This window comes from Lactuca saligna, chromosome 2, assembly GCF_052625555.1.
Source record: "Lactuca saligna cultivar CGN05327 chromosome 2, ASM5262555v1, whole genome shotgun sequence".
Classification (NCBI taxonomy): domain Eukaryota; kingdom Viridiplantae; phylum Streptophyta; class Magnoliopsida; order Asterales; family Asteraceae; genus Lactuca; species Lactuca saligna.
Window position 1 is genome coordinate 15,687,420 of NC_136418.1, and position 20,140 is coordinate 15,707,559.

Sequence of the window (20,140 nt, forward strand, 5' to 3'; positions counted from 1 at the left end):
ATAGTAGATTCACCTCAAGGTTCTGGCAGTCGCTGCAAAGATCTCTAGGAATAACCAAATAGAAGCCTTGAAATCCGATATTGTGACGGGGGAAGCCTTAAGGGGGATGGATAAGAATCTTGAAGTCAAGAATGATGGAGTTCGTTACTTCATGGATCGGATCTGAACATCGAAGTTTGGTGGATTCAGAGAAGTCGTCATGAACAAATCCCATAAGACACGATACTCCATACATCCCGGCTTTGATAAGATGTATTTGGACCTCAAGAAACTGTATTGGTGGCCGAACATGAAAGCCGAAATTGCTACCTACGTGAGCAAATGTCTGACGTGCGCCAAAGTCAAGGTGGAATACCAAAATCCCTCGGGATTGTTACAACAACTAGAAATACCCAAATGGAAGTGGGAGCGGATAACCATGGATTTTGAAAGCCAAGTTACCCAAGAAGGCAACCAGACTCGACACCATCTAGGTGATCGTCGATAGGTTAACTAAATCCGCGCACTTCCTACCAATCAAAGAAACAGATAAGTTGGAGAAGCTAACTAGAACTTACCTTAGGGAGATTGTATAATTGCATGGTGTGCTAATATCCATTATCTCGGACCGAGATAGTAGATTCACCTCAAGGTTCTGGCAGTCGCTGCAAAGATCTCTAGGAACAAGACTAGACATCAGTACCGCGTATCACCTACAAACCGACGGCCAGAGTGAGAGAACCATACAAACTCTAGAAGATATGCTGAGAGATTACGTACTCGATTTTGGTAAGGCATGGGACACCCATTTACCGTTGGTCGAGTTTTCGTACAACAATAGCTACCACATTAGCATCAAGACTGCCCCGTTCGAAGCCCTTTACGGCCGTAAGTGCAGATCACCTCTGTGCTGGGCTGAAGTGGGTGACATGCAACTAGCAAGAGGACAGGCAACGAACAACACTCTCACTGTGCCAGAAATCATAAGAGAAACTATGGAGAAGATTGTTCAGATCTGGGAACGACTGAAGGCTTTAAGGGACAAATAAAAGAGTTATGCGGATAAAAGACGGAAACCCTTGAAATTCCAGGTTGGAGACCGTGTCCTACTAAAAGTCTCGCCTGGAAGGGATTAATACGTTTTGGAAAGCATGGGAAACTAAACCCAAGGTACATCGGACCATTCAAGATCCTTGTCAGGATTGGTCCGGTGGCTTACAAGCTTCGATTACCTCAGGAACTCCACAAAATACACCCTACCTTTCACGTATCAATCCTAAAGAAGTGCTTGTCCGATGAGACCCTCGTCGTCCCTCTAGACGAAATTGAAATAAATGAGAGTCTCCAATTCGTAAAAGAACCAGTAGAGATCATGGATCGGGAAATTAAAAGAACTAAACAAAGCCGCATACCTATTGTAAAGGTCTGCTGGAACGCCAAGCGATGACCTGAATATAGTTGGGAACCCGAGGATCAGATGAAACAAAAGTACCTGCATCTTTTTCCTAACCCGTAAACTCTGTCTTAGATTAAATTTTGGGATGAATTTCCCTCTAACGGGGGGATGATGTGACTACCCTATATTTTTCCAAATCAATGTAACACTCAAAAGTCAAATACAACGAACTATTTGGGATCAACGGAATTAACCTCAAAAATAAAGTGTTCAAAAATCTAAATTTGGGATGCATCAAATGTTAGATGTCGTGCCAAGGTTACTAAAAACATAAAGAACGTTCAAAACCGACTTATAATGAAAAGATCATGACCACTCAAATACTCACGACACACCAGGTGAAACATTATTAAACGTAAAAAGTGAAATTCCAATATAGTGCATTTTAGCCTTAGGTATCTAAACAAAAGTCACAGATTACATTAAACCGTGAACATGCATAAAAAGATCACCCAAATTGGACCTCGTATAGAGAAGTTACGAATTTTCTAAGTTTCGTAACAGCAGTAGACAGCTAAAAAATCGAATTAAAGATCGGACGATTTTTAGCTAACGCAACCTAAACGAGAATTGAAGGTCTCCACAACAGGAGTAAGATGGTAAAAAGACTGATGAAAACAGACGTCGGATAAAGATGTTATGAGTTTTTAACGGACTTTAGCAGTCTCGGCCTACTAAAATCATAATATTAAAAATAAATTCAAAACTAGCCAACGGAGTCTAAATGAAAGTTGTAGAGCATAGTCTCACCTACGTGTGGATATAAAGAACGTGAAAAACGAAGCCGGTAACGAAAGTTACGGAATTTAGAAGAACGAAGCCCGAATTACGCCTTGCGTAATTTAAGAGTACGCCCAGCGTACTCAGGCGCAGTGTCGAGCCCCATCGGCTAGTAGACTGTACGCTTAGCTATAACAGAGTTGTAAGCCATGATGCATACGAACGCCCAGCGTACTCCGATATTACGCCCAATGTACTCCCACTTTCAACCCTATAAATAGAGGGCATGAGCTCTGAGTTTTGGCACACTTTCTCAAACTCTCTCTTAATTTCACTCACTTGTGAGCTCCAGAGGCCATCCCGACACCCTCGGTTCCATACCCGAGCCCCGACGAAGGTTCTACGCTACAGAGATCCCTGAGAAGCTCGAAGATGCAGCTTTCCGCAGTTGAAGTTCTACTCGATTCTAGTCTCACTCTCTTCAAACCAAACAAGTGAGTTCATACCCCTACTTTTCACGTATTTTAATGTTTTAAGGGGGGGGGGGGGAATACAAGTGCGATACAAGAAAACGTATCGCTTTGTATAGATTTAAATACAACTTCTATATTATCATTATTCGATATCAACATTTTACTTTGCATGAAAAGTTAGTATTTCATCGAGTTATTATCACCAAATGTAACACACTTTCGGAAAAACTATAATGGGTGTAGCTTGCGAGTTATTCATACATTCTTACGTAAATATCTGGAAAGAAAAACGAAATATTTTCATCTAAAGTGAAATAAAGACTTTCTTTTCGTAAATATATTTATACTAAGTGTTGTCAGATATTCAACTTCAACGTACTCTCAAGTATGCATTTCAAGTCCTGTATTATACACCATAATCTCTTGAAGGGAGAGCGTGATACTTGTGTATAGATCTATACGGGATTGGCAATCCCACACCTAAACAGTTAGCTACAGTTAGACCAGCAGGTCTGGGGTGACAAATGTTATAACACTACAACACCTGATGAATGTTGTTACAGGCAGTCTGTGTCAATAGCATGGTTATAAGACTCACACGAAAGTACAAAAATAAGCTTGATTTACGAGACTCATGAATGCATTCAGTATTTACATTATTTTGAGTATTAATGCACCTTTATCATTTAGGTACGAAAGATACTAACTCCCTCAAACATTTGAGATCTTTTCAAACTATATATGGAAAATATTGGATTTTTTGGAAACTATGTTCATCTATTTTCTTCTAAAAAGACATACTTTTTCAGTACGAAAACACTTATGAACTCACCAACTTTATTGTTAACACTTTTTTGAAACTACTTGTATTTCACAGGGAATCAATAATACAAGTAACTACCAGCTTTTGAAGAAGAAACGCTAAGGCGTCTATTATCAAACATTTTAAACCATCATATTTGTAATATTCTTTTGGAAACATGTGTTACACAACAATGTACATTTTTATTATATATATGATGATTGTGTTACTTTCTTTACGATATTCAATTGTTATGGTACTACGTGAAGTCACCCATCCTCGAATGTTTCCGCCATTCTGGTTTGGGGGTGTGATTGAGGCCATATGAGTATACTGTAAGTTATTTATCTTTGTAATTTCTTGCGTTTGCTAATGTGATTTTATGTATACCGGGAGGGGCCCGATGCGAGGTTGGGCCTGATAAATTCGATGAGGTGAGGTCCATCTTATATTTCTAACAGTTTTGTTTCGAGCGGTGCTCGATGCTAGGCGGGGCCCGTTATATGTTTGATATGTATGATATGTAGTATTTTGGGGACTTATTAAGCTTTGTGCTTACGGTTTTCAGTTTATGTTTCAGGTACTTCCGGATCCAAGGGGAAGAGCTTGTGGTGATCGCGTCGCACACAACACATTTTTCTGCATTTTATTTGACTATGATCTATTCGGATGTTTTGATTACACTTTGATTCTATTATGGTTATGTGAACATGTTTTGAAAGATGGTTTTATTAATCTAAAAACAAAAAAAAAATTGATCCTGATGTTTAGGACGTTACATAAAGAGTCAAGTTTCCTTGGTGAGCATGGATTAAGATCTCTATAAATAAAGGCTATGTATCTGCTAGGGTTAGATTGATTAAGAGACCTCACGAGCATTGTTTGTAACCCAAGTTTTGAGTTATTTTCTTGAGTTATAATCAGAAGGAGCATTGTTTATTTGTATTGTTTTTTATCAATTGTGACCAACAATATAAACTACAATATTGATTCATAAATAAGATCAACCTACCAGGTCAACTAGGTTACTGGTCAATGCTTCAACCAGCTTTCTTGGTAAACTTGGTCGGTTCAATCCGGTTCTAACAATACACAAAAACCTACTCAATTGACCCGTTCTTTTCACTCGTCAGCTCAACCCGAGTTTGAAAACACTGGTTACATGTTGCATTGATGACATGTCATTCACATGGCCGGCCAATGTTGTTGCTAGGTAGCTTGCACCATTGGCATGACAAGATATTCATAATTTTTTCATGAAACAACAACCACGTTTACTCTTATCTAGCGATTTTGAAACTTTGTTCCACTCTACAAATTCATATATAATTAAACTAAATATTTTCCTCATTGAATTAAATAAGCGCACATATGGATAATCACGCCTACGTACACACACAGTTTTGATTTTGTGGTTAATGAACAAGCGATACAGCTAAACAAAAAATGAACCAACTACCAAGGTCACAAGCCTCTCAGTAGGCCAACAGTCCGAGGTTATTTACTAAACATATATAATAAGACTAACACCAAGATTTTACAACATAATTTTCATAAAAATGTGCTATTTATATAGCATATGTAATGTTACAAACATTGAATAAACACTTAAACGGACATCAAATTATATGTGATGCAATTAACTTTTAAAAAACTTCAACTAATTCACAGATATTGTCCTTGAAATTGGTATGTCAATAGCTACTACAATCAGAGCTACCGAGCAAAACTAGTGTTTCAATGTAGGAATTCACTGTGAATGAAGACCCACTAATGAGATGATTGCTTAGTTCTGAGTTAGGCTCATAAACAACAAGCTCCTCAGTTGATTCAAAGGCATAATCTTGGACTTCCATAATAGGTCCGCCCCTCCTCCTAAAACCTACTACCCTCATCAATTGACCTGGTGCCTTGATACTGAATAGCTTTGTAAACGATGTTTCTACACCCTGCTCCATCATCCATACAGTACAACAAACTTGCTCCTCATTGGTTGTATTGTATCCGCATTTATTGTCTTCAAGTATAACAAGAGACTCCCTTAGCTTAGATACAGAAAGTAGGGAGAAAGTGATGATAGCCATCCTTTCGGGGAGGACTACTACTTCAAACTTCTCATTAGTTATATCAAATGACATAATCAGATTACGAGTTTTAAACACACTATCCACAGTTGTACAATCTACAGCACACCAGTAGATAGACTTACCAATAACTACCTGGGGCCCCATAATATGTATTGATATGCTGGGGAGATTGCCAGATAGACTTGTAAATTTCCCGGAACTTTGCTTATAAACCTTAACATCCCAAAAGTTGCCAATTTCGCTTTTCAGTTCACTCCCCCAACCCCAACGCAATTCAGTGATCTGGATGATCTTGGTATCAATAGTGACAGGACAAACTCCAAAACCAAGAACGATCTTATGATTCGTATATAACATATCACTGCAATAGCTATTGATTTTCTAATGGAAGGATTCAAAAGAACAGCCATCGTCTTACTATAGCTTGAACCAGAAAACTGATAACCTTTGAAACACAACAAGCCATAAGAACTACCAACTATGTGTTGATGTCTAACGGATAGGGGAAGAGACGGAAGAAACCTATGTTTGGGGAAAGAGTCATCTTCGACAAAAGAAACATATTTAGCTTCTTTTGTGTCTGTGTACGATACAAGCAGATGTTGTGGCTGTGTGTGGCTGACGCTGTGAGCAGCAATAAACTCTGAGCTGTCGATCAAAGACTTCCATGCTTTCGAGACGGATCTGAACTGAATCAATGATTTGATAGGAAACCTTTTCAGGATTGTCTCTTGGATACGGAATGGCAGTTCGTCAAACATTTTAATTGTGGGTGTCGTTGGTACCTGATTTTTAACGGTTTATATAACGGGAGATTTTAAATTCTACCATACTAAAAGCACATGGACCGGAATAATTGCGTTCCGTTGACCATGAATTAACATATATTTAAATACAGTTGGTAATTAAATAATCGTACTTTTTGAAAATATTATTTGTTCCAATAGCTGTAGCTAGGTAATATCATTGGAGGCATGGGATACATGAGTTGGCTCAACAACGCAAATTCAAATAATAACGTACAACTAAAAAATTATTATTTGGAAACGGTCAATACCATTAAAAAAAGAACCCACTTCTAGCAGGGTAAAAAACAATGTACAAAAGAAGGAATTACAAAGGGAAAAAAAGAATGCACAAAAGAGGGAATTACAAGAAAAACCCGAAGATACACCAATCAATCTAACTACAACTTTCTAAATTTTCCCTATATTTCAGCCTAAGATACACCATACAAATGATCTCGTCAGTCACCATAGAAGCACAGTGCAACCTTTTGTTTAAGACACTGGTTTTCCATGCACCAAAGCATACCAAAGCAAAACACCATAAGAATTTTACGCTTCATAGAACAACTCTCCCAGTTAGATGCGAAGTTCAATAAATCGTTTATGTTACCAAAGAAAGCTTGATTGACACCACACTATCAAGGATATAGAGCCCGATCCACAACATATAGCATCGGATCCACAGCAGCCCAATGCATCATCATAGCCCATCACAATATACTCATGTTTACAATGTATTTACTTATTCAAGTGTATAGTCAATAGATCCAAAAATATCTCCTGTAGAATAGCTCTTGAATATCTTGTAATCTATTGTAATTAAGACTATATGGTGTGTTGATATTGGAATACAAATCAAGTCATTCGATCATATTCATTCCTTCTCTATATGGTATCAAAGCTACAATAGCTCCTACGAGTTCTTAACACACACTCGTTCTAATTCATCTTCAATTATCGATCACACACAGTCAACATGTCCAACATCACCGAAGTCACAACCCATACCCGCATTCCAATAAAACTTACAGCCAACAACTTTCCAGTTTGAAGGAAGCAAGTAGTAGCAATCCTAACTAGACTAGGGCTTGAAGGTTACGTTGATGGATCCACAGAAGCTCCGGCCAAAACCCTAGCCGCCGACAACACATCCAAACCAAACCCATCATACATGAGCTGGTATCGTCAGGACCAAATTATTCTCGGTGGCCTGTTAGGAAGTTGTGCTGAAAAAATCCAACCGATTGTCTCGTCAGCCAACACAGCTTATGAAGCTTTTAAATAGCTATGAAAGTGTCTCCAGGTCTCGTATCATCTCCTTAAAATCAAGATTAGCCAACAATCCCAAAGGTACACGCTCTATCACTGAGTTTCTCCATGACATGAAGAATATTGTCGATGACCTCGCTCTAGCTCAAAGCCCCTTTGACGAAGAAGACCTAGTAGTACACATAATAGGACAACTAGGAGATGACTACACTCACATTGCATCTGCTCTGAAAATTCGTGAAACCCCTATCACGTTCCCTGACCTTTTCGATAAGCTTCTTGATCATGAGCGATCTCTCAAAGAAACTCAGCCTACACCCATTATTGCTACTGTCAATAATACCCATAAATACTCAAATCACTACCCATCAAAAACAAACCAGGAAAATCGCAATCAGCCACGATTTACCAACAACAATAACACCACTGATAACAGGAATTTCTGCTCCCCTGGTTCCAACCATGGAGGTAATAACAACTACCAGAGAGGTAACAGAAATAACAGTTTTTGTCAATTTTGTAGTATACCACATCACGAAACCAAGGATTGCAGGAAGCTCTCTTGGTTCGTAAGAGAAAACAACATCATCATATCCATGCCTTCCCCTAGTCCCACGGTGAACACTACAACCGTTGCCTCTATATCAACCACGCCACCTTGGACGCTTGATACCAGAGCCTCTCATAATGTCACATCAAATCCTGGTTCCTTCCATATACCCTATTAGAATACGGAGCACAATGTTTTCTATGTATGTCAGTTGCGTAATAATCTTATATCAGTAGCCAAACTCTATAACTCTAACAAAGTTTCTGTTGAATTTTTTCCCCTATTTTTTCCTTATCAAGGACCTACGCACAGACACCATTCTCATGCGGGGAGTGAACATCAATGATCTCTACTATGCAGCCATTTTCTTTCTTCGTAATCTTCCAAGCATCAACTCCACCGTCTCCTCCAGGTGCACCACCAACTCTTGGCATCACAAGCTGGGTCCAAGGAACATTTAACTAGGACACGGTCTGCACATTCCGGAGACCGGCCACACCGGCCACAAAGCCCACACCTAATCGAATGAATAGGCATACCACAACTAGCTAGGGCAACATTAGAAGGAAATCTACCTTGGATTGCTCTTCATAGAAAACACATCACTTTGAACAAAACTTCTTTACACCAAATTACCAATGAATCAATAATAGGATGATGAAGAAGATTACGATCCATAATGCATCCGAGCTTCTCCACTATGTAAAATCCTTTCGAGTTTATGGCACAACTCCATGAAACAAAAGAATGGTTGAATTTAAAAATATCAAAGAATCCTAAACCAACTTTTTGAATATTGATGTTAACATTGGCTATAATATTTAGTTACAGATTTTTTTAGAGAAATGATGATCAGGTTTTCCTTCAAGGTTGTGGATGCCATAAATAACTTTTCTCCAGAAAGCACCAAGTTCATCTTTAATCTCTGCCACCACTTTACAATAATGCAAATGTTTAGGATGCAAATAGAACCAACACCTAAACTAACATGCTATTTTGCAGCCACAATCTTATCCCAACTCACCCAAAGAATATTTTTATTGTTGTTCGATCCCCATAAAAGAAATTCTTCTAATCTACTCTAAAGTTTCACGAATACCCAAAAGAGCTTTAAATAATTGCATGTAGAATTTGGGCAAATTGGCCAAGACATACTTAATGAGGGTAAGAGTCCCTCTAAAAGATAATGTCTTTGATTTCCAAGATGATAAATTATCCCGAAATCAGTCAATGACAGGCTTCCAATTTTTTATGAGATTCATGTTTGCACTAACATGCATAACAAGGTATTGAAACCGAAGAGCCTAGTTCACAAACTAGTAAGTTCGCCCAACTCTTCACTTTAGTCTGTTTTGCACCAATACAAAATACCTTTGATTCCGAGTAGTTCACCTTCAGACCAGACGAGATATGAATGCCCAACAAAATGCAAGTTAGGTTTGTAATATAGAATTTGGACCACTCACCCACAAACAATGCATCATCAGCTTATAGGAGATGCAAGATAAGTGTGTTACAGTTGGGAATTTTGATACCTTGAAAGATGTCTTTATCTATAACTTTAAAGCATCATTTAGGCCTTCCATAGCTATTATTTTGTTATTGGGGAACCATTCATAACTATAGAGGCACAAGAAGAAGCATGTTGGATTAGGAGTCTAAGTTCATAACTATAATTCGTATATACATAAATTGATAACAACACGGTCAATTTGGGTTGCCCTCAAAACTATCAACTAGACAGGATGATTTTAGAGAAAGAGATTGATTTATTATTTGATTAATAAATTAAAATAAATGATTTGTTAATATATTATAAGAATAATATAATAATTAGAAATAACAATATTTAATTAATATTTAATCAAAATTTAATTGGATTTAATTTTGTGATTAATAGAATTAATTAAAAGTGTAGAGATTGCAGTCAGTTGTTAAATAGTTGAGCAAGAGGCAATCCAGAACCCTTCATAAAGGTTTGGATGTTCTTTCTTCAGGCCTTAGGGTTTCTAGAATAATCCCTAGTGGATAAATAGGAAAGTAGATAATTACCCAATTTAAAATAATCTTGGATTATGCTTTATCTTGGGTTTCCTGACTGTATTATATAAATAGCGTCAACCGTAGCTAAGATTTTCGACCAGTTGCTTCATGGAATACCTAGCCAAATTTTAAAGCATTTCTCCTCCTCAATCATTCTTCCATTGCTAGTGTTGTGTGTTAACCACTAGAGGCGTGACATTTGTGACGCTTCCTCTGAAGGCTTCATCTACACAAGGATTTGCATGGTTATTATTATATAACAATAAAGGTATGATTCTTATAACCCTAATGATGTATTTTTCGATTATATACTATTTTCTAGGGTTTCTATTTTGTTGTCTAATTTGTATGTTTAATTTGAGAAAACATAAATCAATTAATAGGGTTGCATGCACACATAAGATTTATATGTTTTGCATAATACACATCAGTAGTATCAGAGCATAGGTTTTGTTTTCTATTGAACTTATACAATGGTTGAACTTGAATAAGGAGGAGAAAACAGAATCATCAGTCTGTTCCGCCACCACGACGTGGGTGACCTCCATTTTTGCTCTACCACGATGTGGAAATTGTTTAAAACGACCTATTGGGTTGTCATATCTACAAAATTTGGTTTTATACATAATCTCATGAATTGATTAGGATAATTACCTTCAATAATGTTTTAATTTTATAAAAATAAATATTTTTCAAAAGTAATTTAATATCCTCGTTTTGAGTTCATGATTGGATTAAATTTTAAATTTTAAATTAATTTGTTAATTTTTTGAAATTTAAAATTTAACCTAGTATTTGTGGAAAATTTTTAAAAATATATTCTTATACTATATGTAACATTAGAAGTCTAATATTACTATACGTATAAGACTAAGTTAGTCGAACCGCTAGTATACCTCATTCACGAAGCCGATATAAGGAAATTGCCTATAAAATGATGATTGAATGGGTGTCCACAATCACCCACCACTTCCTTGATTGGTGGAGGGTCGTTACCTAAACGCGTTTGATAATATAAATTAATCATAATTAATTAATATTGGTCTTTCACATGACCAATGATGTTATTTTGAAACTTTGTTCCACTCCATTCTACAATAAAAGCACTAAACGTCTCTCTAATAACAAAGCGGTGGTGGAGGTTGAGAACCATGCAGGATCAGTTATGGGATGCTGTGATAACAAGTGTGCACAATCTAAGGTCGAAACCTGATGACTGTTACTCTACAAAGTCGTTACCTGGGGTATGGAATAACATCACTGGAATTGGAAATGATCTAAGGCGGTGTTTGGTTCATAGAATGTTTTTGAAGGAATTGGAATTTGTTGAGTAATTGGAATCTGTCTTGAATTGGAATCTAATTCAATATGCTGTTTGGTTAGCAATAAATGGAATTTGAATTCAATTTTATAATTTTTTTGCACTACAAGAAAAATCCTAAATGGCTACGGAAACTTGCTACGGAATTGAAATCCGTAGCTATTCTATTACAGAATGTGCTACAAAATGGTTTTTCGTAGCTATTTTGCTACGAAAATAGCTACAAAGTTACATTCCGTAGCTAAACTAGGAATAACTACAAAAAGTTACTACATAATCAAAATTTGTAGATATTATACTACGAAATATGTTACAAAATGGCTAGCCGTAGCTATTTTTCTACGGAAATAGCTACGGAGTTGCATTTCCGTAGCTAAATCTTGAATTGTTGCTACAAAATCAAAATTTGTAGCTATTTTACTATGAAATATACTACATGGTTGTTGATTGTAGCTAGTTTGCTACGGAACATGTTACGTAATCAATTTTCGTAGTTGGTTGGCTACAAAATCGGTTACGGAATAAAAATATGTAGCTAGTTGGCTACATAACAGAAATTTGTAGCTACTTATTGACGAAAATTTGATACACAGTAAAAATCTATAGCTAATCTACAACGGAACTTGTAACTAAAAGGTTAACCGTTGTTATTTCTTTATCTAAGTTGTTTTTGAATTTGCAAAATAGCTACAAAATCTAAATCGTATCTATGTGGCTACGGAATATTTTGTAGTCATTTAGTTATGGAATATAATTCCGTAGTAGAATACAAAAAAATATTTTACCAAAAAAAAAATAAATTACTATTTTTAATTGTGTTATGATTTTTAATTATGATTAATAAATTTTTTTACATGATAAGTTTTTTTTATTTATTCTTATTATCATTATTTTATTATATATTTTAAAGATATATTAACATTAATTAACATATATAATTAAATCACAACAATCTTATGAACAGTAACTTACGTGGGTATTGTTTTCCCCACCGCTTCTCATCGACTCTCTGATTCTTTTGTCATTCCTTTCCCGTCACAGCTTCCTCATACATCGCCTACATTTATCTGTCTCTCGATCCTTCCGTCTTCCACTACTTATCTGCCATCTGCATTCCCTAGGGTTCGTTTGTTGGCGTAGCGTTATTCGAGCGTCCCCGAATTGGAGCTAGAAACACGGTACTTTTCCATAATCTTTTCAATTTCCATCTACAAATTGACAAGGGTTTTGATCTTTGGTTGTAATTTTGGGACCTAAGTTTTTGTTACCGGTACCATCCACTTCATAGAATTCAACGTATGCTTAATTTCTTCTAAGTAAACTTTCAAATTCATATTTATTGTGAAGTGAAATTGAATCTGTTCGAAGCCCAGTCACTTAACATTCTTAGATTTACTTTTGTTCTTCTTTCTATCTTGTGGCTCAATTTCATTTACTCGATAATGTTTGATTTTGATTTTACCGAAGTGTTGTTCCTGTTTCTCACTTTATCTCCATCGCCTTTCAAACCATCGAAATCGATGCATCTTGAAGATGAAAATTAATGTCATGTTGTGAACATCGACCCAGCGGCACCTCTTCATCTTCGATTCCTATCTCCCCACTGCTCCTTTCTAATCAATTGGTGGTGGAGGGAAGAACGACGAGGTAATGTTTCTTCCTCTTTCACGTTTCTTTACTTTCTGAAAACAGTTACAATATTACAACTTGCTAATGGTCGCATACGGCTTTGTTTTGTTTTCTCTATGTGACGGGAAGAGAGCTGAAACCGATGATACAGTCTCTAATACTCCTGCTACACTTGAAACGTTTGCTGAAAGGTATTAGTACAGTTTCTTTTTTTGCTTATATATGTTAACCCATAAATAGAGCTCCATCTCTCTTCTGAAAGTCAATGCTCTACACCCTCTGTAACATCACATGTTCATGGAATTATATATTGTTTATGTGTTTACAGAATTGCATGCACCCTGTGGAACATCACATGTTCATGGAATTATATATTGATTATGTGTTACAGAATTGCACACTACATGTTTGATGTTATGCTTGAGTGGAACTTATCTTCATGAATTTTTTTTTTGAAGATGGTTCACGTTTTATAGTTCAGCCAGCTTATCATTTTGAATTTGGGTTCGTAATAAAATTATGTTTTTCACTTGCAATGTTTATGTTTTATAGGAATTTACTTTATGTGGTTTCTAGATAGTGATTTTTCTTTGTTTCGGTAGCTTTATTGCTCAATATTTGAGGAATAAATTATGTATCTTGTTTAAACTTTTATGTTTTTTTTTTCTTCAGATACTGAGTTTGTTCATCCAAAATCTACAAAAGGGTATAACCGGATGGTTGGTGATGTTGGATATGGTCGCAACTACTATTTTTGGCCTTAATCATGGTAATCTTATACTACTAAAAGATAAAAGTTAGGTCACTCAATCCATTTAAATCATCAAAAATTGAAGGCAACTTGATTACAGGAAAGCCACAGTTCTTGAAGGAGGTAAATACTCACAAATCCTTGTAGTTTTTTAGTTGTTGACAAACATGTTATGAATGATAAGACCAGAACACATCTTTCGTGAATTCAACAGGTATTTAACATACATCTTTCAATACTAAGTGCTTACTCTATTAAGCTCATGAAGTTAAAAATAGAAGAATCGTTGTTTTTGTTTAGGTATTCATGTGAACCTGCATCAACTGTTATCATCATATAAAATTTGAAGTTGGGACAAATATTGTTGTAATTGGTGCTCAAAGTTGCTGGTATTCTAGATCATTTATGGTTATTTGTGTGTTTGTGATGGTTCCAGTATGAACGGTGTGACAATATTTGTAAAGAATATTTATTTTGATGATTAGGGAACCATGTAAAAGGATTATCAATTATGTAATATATCTATAAAAATCTATGTAACTACTAAAATTAAATTTATTGCATTTTATATATTTCAACGAATATTATAAATGGAAATTGGATTTTTTTTTTTTGAATATTTTTATCATTATGAATTTGTTTTGGAACCTATTTCTTCTATCGAACAAATGGCTACGGGATTTGCTACGGAACAAATGGCTACGTAATTTATTACGGAACAAATGACTACGGAATTTTCTACGGAACAAATGGTTACGGAATTTGCTACAAAACAAATGGCTACGGAATTTGTTACGGAATAAATGGCTACGGAATTTGTTACGGAATAAATGGCTACGGAATTTGCTACGCACCCCGTTGTTACGGAAGTGTTATAGAAATATGTTGTAGTTAAATTGCTACGGAATAAACGTCGTAGCAAAACTGCTACGAAACTATAATTCCGTAGCTAAATAATTTGCTACAAGAAATATAACTACGGAATCTCATTGACGAATTCCGTAGTAACTTTTGTAGTTATTCAGGTTTAGCTACGAAATTTTAGCTTTCAGCTACAGAATTTTTTCGTAGCTAAATCGAAATTTTCTTGTAGTGTTGGTTGGCGGAAAATGAAATTAGAATAGTATAAAATTACAGAACTATTATTCTTAGTTTTTGCTTACTTTTACTTTTTTATAATTATATGCAAAAATATATTATATAAATTATAAAAATAGTAAACTGTGGTGGTGGCGGCGGCGATGGTGGCAGAAGCGACCGTGGTTGTGATGGCAGTAATGTGTGGTGGTGACGAAGGTAGAGGTGGTGGTAGTAGTGACATCACTAGTGTTAATGGTAGATATAGTGGTGGTTGTGGCGGTGGGTGTTAGTGGCGGTGGTGGTAGGTGCAGGTGGCGGTGGAGGTGGCGGTGACGGTGATGGTGGTGGTGGTGATGGCAATAGAGGTGATGGTGGTGATGATAGAGTTAGTAGTGACTACGATAATAGTAGGGTTGTGGTGTAGGTGGTAACGGAGGTTATGAGTAGTGCTGGTAGTGGTGGTGGTGGTAGTAGTGTTGTCAGCGATGGTGATGGTGGTAATGGAAGCGGTGGGTGGTGGTGGCGAAGGTGGTAGCAGTGGTGACGACATTAGTGATGATGGTTAGTGGTGGTGATGGTGGTGGTGGAGGTGGGTGGGTGGCACAGGTGGTGGTGGTGGGTTGTAGTGGAGGTGGTGGGTAGTGGTGGCGAAGGTTGTGGTGGAGGTGGTCGCAAGTAGTAACAGAGGTTTTTCATATTTAATGTAAAAATGAAAAGGGTAATATGGTAATATTCAACACTCTCACTTGAAGGAATTTGAATTTGGTCATCTTTTAGATGGAATTTATTTTCTCTCAATGAAAGGAAAGTTGGAAACATTTACAAATCCAATTCCTTCTCAAAACTTGAACCAAACATAGGAAAGTGATGGAATTAAATTCCAATTCTTTTCAATTCCAACAGATTCCAGCAAACCAAACGACCCCTAAAGAAAAAGAATATCCAAGTTCAAACTGTGTTAGACAAACGAATAGTAAATAATGGTGTTATATGGAGATGTGGGCTCACCCCGGATAGCTCTTTCACAGTAAATGCTCTTAGATCAAGATGGGCCTACCGGATTCCAATAACCAACAAAAATTTCCACCGGATAAAAGAAATCCCACTGAAAGTGTCTTGCTGTATTTGTGGAGCACAATGGGGCAGAATCCCAACAACTAAGGAGTTAGTAAAAAGATGGGTAAACATGGAAAATTTAACTTGCCAGATGTGCAATGTGAAGGAAGAAAGCACTGATCATATTCTTGTAGATTGTGCTTATGCAAAGAATGTCATGGAAGGAGTAATGAGATGGTGCAAGGTGGATACTCACATGGAAGATCTCCAAGCGGTGTCGGATGTTCTGAACCTTGCCAATAAATGGGGAACGTGTACTAAAAAGTGGAAGGTTTTTCTGGCAATCTGTTATTTTACACTATGGAGAATATGGATAACAAGGAATGAAAAAGTCTTCAAAAGGAACCAGATACCACTCGAAAAAGTTATTGAATATGTCAAATCAGTAACCTTTCTTTGGGTGAAGAACAAGGGAATCAAGATGAATTTAATCTGAGCAAATTGGTCTCAATGCCCTTTTTTCTTTTAGTTGTTCGTCTTTTTTGTTCTCTGTCTGTTTCTTTGTATTGCCACTGATCTGTGGTTGCAACTTTGTTTCCCATGTTTTCTTTTTCTTTTATATATAGATTTATTTGCCGGTTCCAAAAAAAAAAATTAAAGTAAATATTATCCTCATTGAATTAAATAATCATGCCTACGTACAAATTTGTTTTCATTTTGTGGTTAATTAATGAACAACCTATACTGTTAAACAAAAAATGAATCAAATGACTCATAACATGTAAGTACAATATTTAACCTTTCAACTGGATACTACAATGTTATTTATACATAGCATGTAAGGTAATTATTTATAGATTCCATATAGTTAAGTTATTTATACATAGCATGTAAGGTAATTACTTATAGATTCCATATAGTTATTAGCCTATGAAGAACAACCAAATATAATCGGACATATACTAATTGTAGTGTCATAAAACAAAAAGCACACAGAATCCGGACATCCGAATCCAATAATCCGATCAGAAATTATCCGATAATTCGGATATCCGCATTATCGGACATCCGATTTTCGGATTCGGATTTGGATAATGATTTTATAGATTTTTAAGATATTTCAATATTCGATATCTAGAATTTTTTGTTTTACATTTATTAAAATTTTTTATATTTAATATTTAATTGCCTTTACATGAATTATTACAATTATATATGATCATTTTGCTTGCGTTAGTCACAAATGTTATTCGTTTTTTGTTGTCTACATCGTTAACAATACGACTAATTTGCTAGAGATAAGTCAAAGAAGGAACCAAGTGTTGGGATTTTTTTTCAATTTTTAATATTTAATATACCTAAAGATTCATACTATAAATCCACAAAAATAATAGTATAATCTTCAAAAATTGAATAAACACTAAAACGGACATCAAATTATATGTGATGCAATTATCTTTTAAAAAACTTCAACTAATTTACAGATATTGTCCTTGAAATTGGTATGTCAATAGCTACTACAATCAGAACTACCGACCAAAACTAGTGTTTCAATGTAGGAATTCACTGTGAATCTATACCCACTAATGAGATGATTGCTTAGTTCTGAGTTAGGCTCATAAACAACAAGCTCCTCAGTTGATTCAAAGGCATAATCTTGGACTCCCATAATAGGTCCGCCCCTTCTCCTAAAACCCACTGCCGTCATCAAGTCACCTGGTGCCTTGATATTGAAAAGCTTTGTAAACGATCTTTCTACACCACGCTCCACCATCCATACAGTACAACAAACTTGCTCCTCAATGGTATCATCGTATCCGCATTTATTGTATTCAAGTATAACAAGAGACTCCCTTAGCTTAGATACAGTAAGTAGGGAGAAAGTGATGATAGCCATCCTTTCAGGGAGGTCTACTACTTCAAACTTCTCATTAGTTATATCAAATGACATAATCAGATTACGAGTTTTAAACACACTATCCACAGTTGTACAATCTACAGCACACCAGTAGATAGACTTACCAATAACTACCTGGGGACCCATAATATGTATTGATATGCTGGGGAGATTGCCAGAGAGACTTGTAAATTTCCCCGAACTTTGCGTATAAACCTTAACTTCCCAAAAGTTGCCAATTTCGCTTTTCAGTTCATTACCCCAACTCCAATGCAGTTGAGTGATCTGGATGATCTTCGTATCAATATTGACAGGACAAACTCCAAAACCAAGAACCATTAAATGATTCGTATATAACATATCAGGCAGTGCAATAGCTATTGATTTTCTAATGGAAGGATTCAAAACAACAGCTATCCTATTTCTATAGCTGGAACCATAAAACGGACAACCTTTGAAACACAACAAGCCATAAGAACTACCGACTATTTGTGGATCTCTAATGGACAGGGGAAGAGATGGAACAAACCTATGTTGGGGGAAAGAGTCATCATCGACAAAAGAAACATATTTAGGCACTTGTTCATCTGTGTACGATACAAACAGATGTTGTGGCTGTGTGTGGCTGACGCTGTGGGCAGCAATAAACTCTGAGCTGTCGATCAAAGACTTCCATGCTTTCGAAACGGATCTGAACTGAATCAATGATTTGATAGGAAGCGTTTTCAGGATTTCCTCTTGGATATGGAAAGGCAGTTCGTCAAACATTTTAATTGTGGGTGTCGTTGGTACCTGATTTTTAACGGTTTATATAACCGGAGATTTAAACTCCACCATATTAAAGCACATGTACCCCAATAATTGAAATTAGTTGACCATGAATTAAGATATATTTAAAAACAGTTGGTACCTAAATAATAATACTTTTTGAAAATATTATTTGTTCCAATAGCTGCAGCTAGGTAATATTCTTGGTGGCATGAGATGCATGAATTGGCTCAATAATGCAAATTCAATCAATAACATACAACTAAATTATTATTATTATTATTATTATTATTATTATTATTATTATTATTATTACTAGAAACGACCGATAACGTTAAAAAAAAGAGCCACTTCTAACAGGCAAAAAAGAATGTACAACAGAGGGAATTACAAGAAAATGGGGGAGATACACCAATCAACCTAATTACAACTTCTTAAATTTTCTCTTTATTTCAGCCAATGATACACTGTAGAAAACATGTTTTCAGTCACCAAAGAAGCACGGTGCAACTTTTGTTTAAGACTCTATTGTTCGTGGTTTTCTAGGCACCAAAGCAAACTATAGCAAAACTGTTGGAAGAAATTAGGGATAAATAAGAAGAAGATGATTTATCATACGTTAAATATTAACTGCTTTATTAATTCACAGAGTTTACATATTTATACATTCCTAACCATCACGTCCATTCATTAGGACGGTTACATAACTGATAACGGCTTTTACCATACACACCAAGTAACTAATATTTACAAAGTATCTAGCTTAATTCTAACATTCCCCTCTTAAGCTAGATTTCAGATACTCCAAGATTCTTCTTCAAACGATTGAAGTTACCCACTTGCAAAGCCTTGGTAAATACATCTGCCAACTGATCCTTTGTTCCACAAAAACAAACTTCCACATCTTTGTTTGCAACAAGTTCACGAATGAAGTGATATTTGATTCGAATATGCTTACTTTTACCATGGAATACAGGGTTTTTTGACAGAGCTATGGCAGATTTGTTATCACAGAAAAGCTTTGTTGCATTGATTTGGTATTTTCCCATTGTGACCAAAATACCCCTAAGCCATAAAGCTTGACAGCCAGCCATTGAGAGTGAAATGTACTCCGCCTCAGCAGAAGATAGGGCGACTACATTTTGTTTTTTCGTTTGCCATGATATGGCTCCAGAGCCAAGGTTAAAAACATAGCATGTGGTGCTTTTACTATCATCTATACACCCACCATAATCACTGTCGCTAAAACCTCTCAAACTTGCATCCTCAGTTCTAGTATAGATAAGCCCGTGATTGAGAGTACCATTAATGTAACGCAGTATATGCTTACCAGCTTCCCAATGACTTTTCTTGGGATTCTCCATGAAGCGACTAATAACACTTACATAAAACATGATGTCGGGTCTTGTTGCAGTTAAATACATAAGGCTGCCTACCATACTCCTATATAGACTAGGATTCACATCATCTT

At 36.1% G+C, this 20,140-nt stretch overlaps 1 protein-coding gene, 1 long non-coding RNA gene and 1 pseudogene across 3 annotated transcripts; 1 reads left to right on the forward strand and 2 right to left on the reverse strand.

Annotated features, from left to right (window-relative positions):
* Window positions 1-5,068: 5,068 nt before the first annotated feature.
* LOC145028777 (F-box protein CPR1-like) lies at window positions 5,069-6,278 on the reverse strand (annotated as a pseudogene).
* Window positions 6,279-12,552: 6,274 nt separating this feature from the next.
* LOC145028778 (uncharacterized) lies at window positions 12,553-14,029 on the forward strand. 2 transcript variants are annotated; one of them, XR_013676181.1, is made up of 5 exons: window positions 12,553-12,666; window positions 13,022-13,135; window positions 13,247-13,308; window positions 13,790-13,886; window positions 13,969-14,029. It is a non-coding gene; the product is annotated as an uncharacterized LOC145028778 (long non-coding RNA). The 2 variants fall into 2 exon arrangements; XR_013676180.1 differs by having other exon boundaries at window positions 13,790-14,002.
* A 3,482-nt stretch (window positions 14,030-17,511) lies between these two features.
* On the reverse strand, window positions 17,512-18,669 carry LOC145029542 (F-box protein CPR1-like). The gene has a single exon (XM_078978050.1). It carries the CDS (start codon window positions 18,667-18,669, stop codon window positions 17,512-17,514), a length of 1,158 nt encoding a protein of 385 aa, XP_078834176.1.
* Between the last annotated feature and the right edge of the window lie 1,471 nt (window positions 18,670-20,140).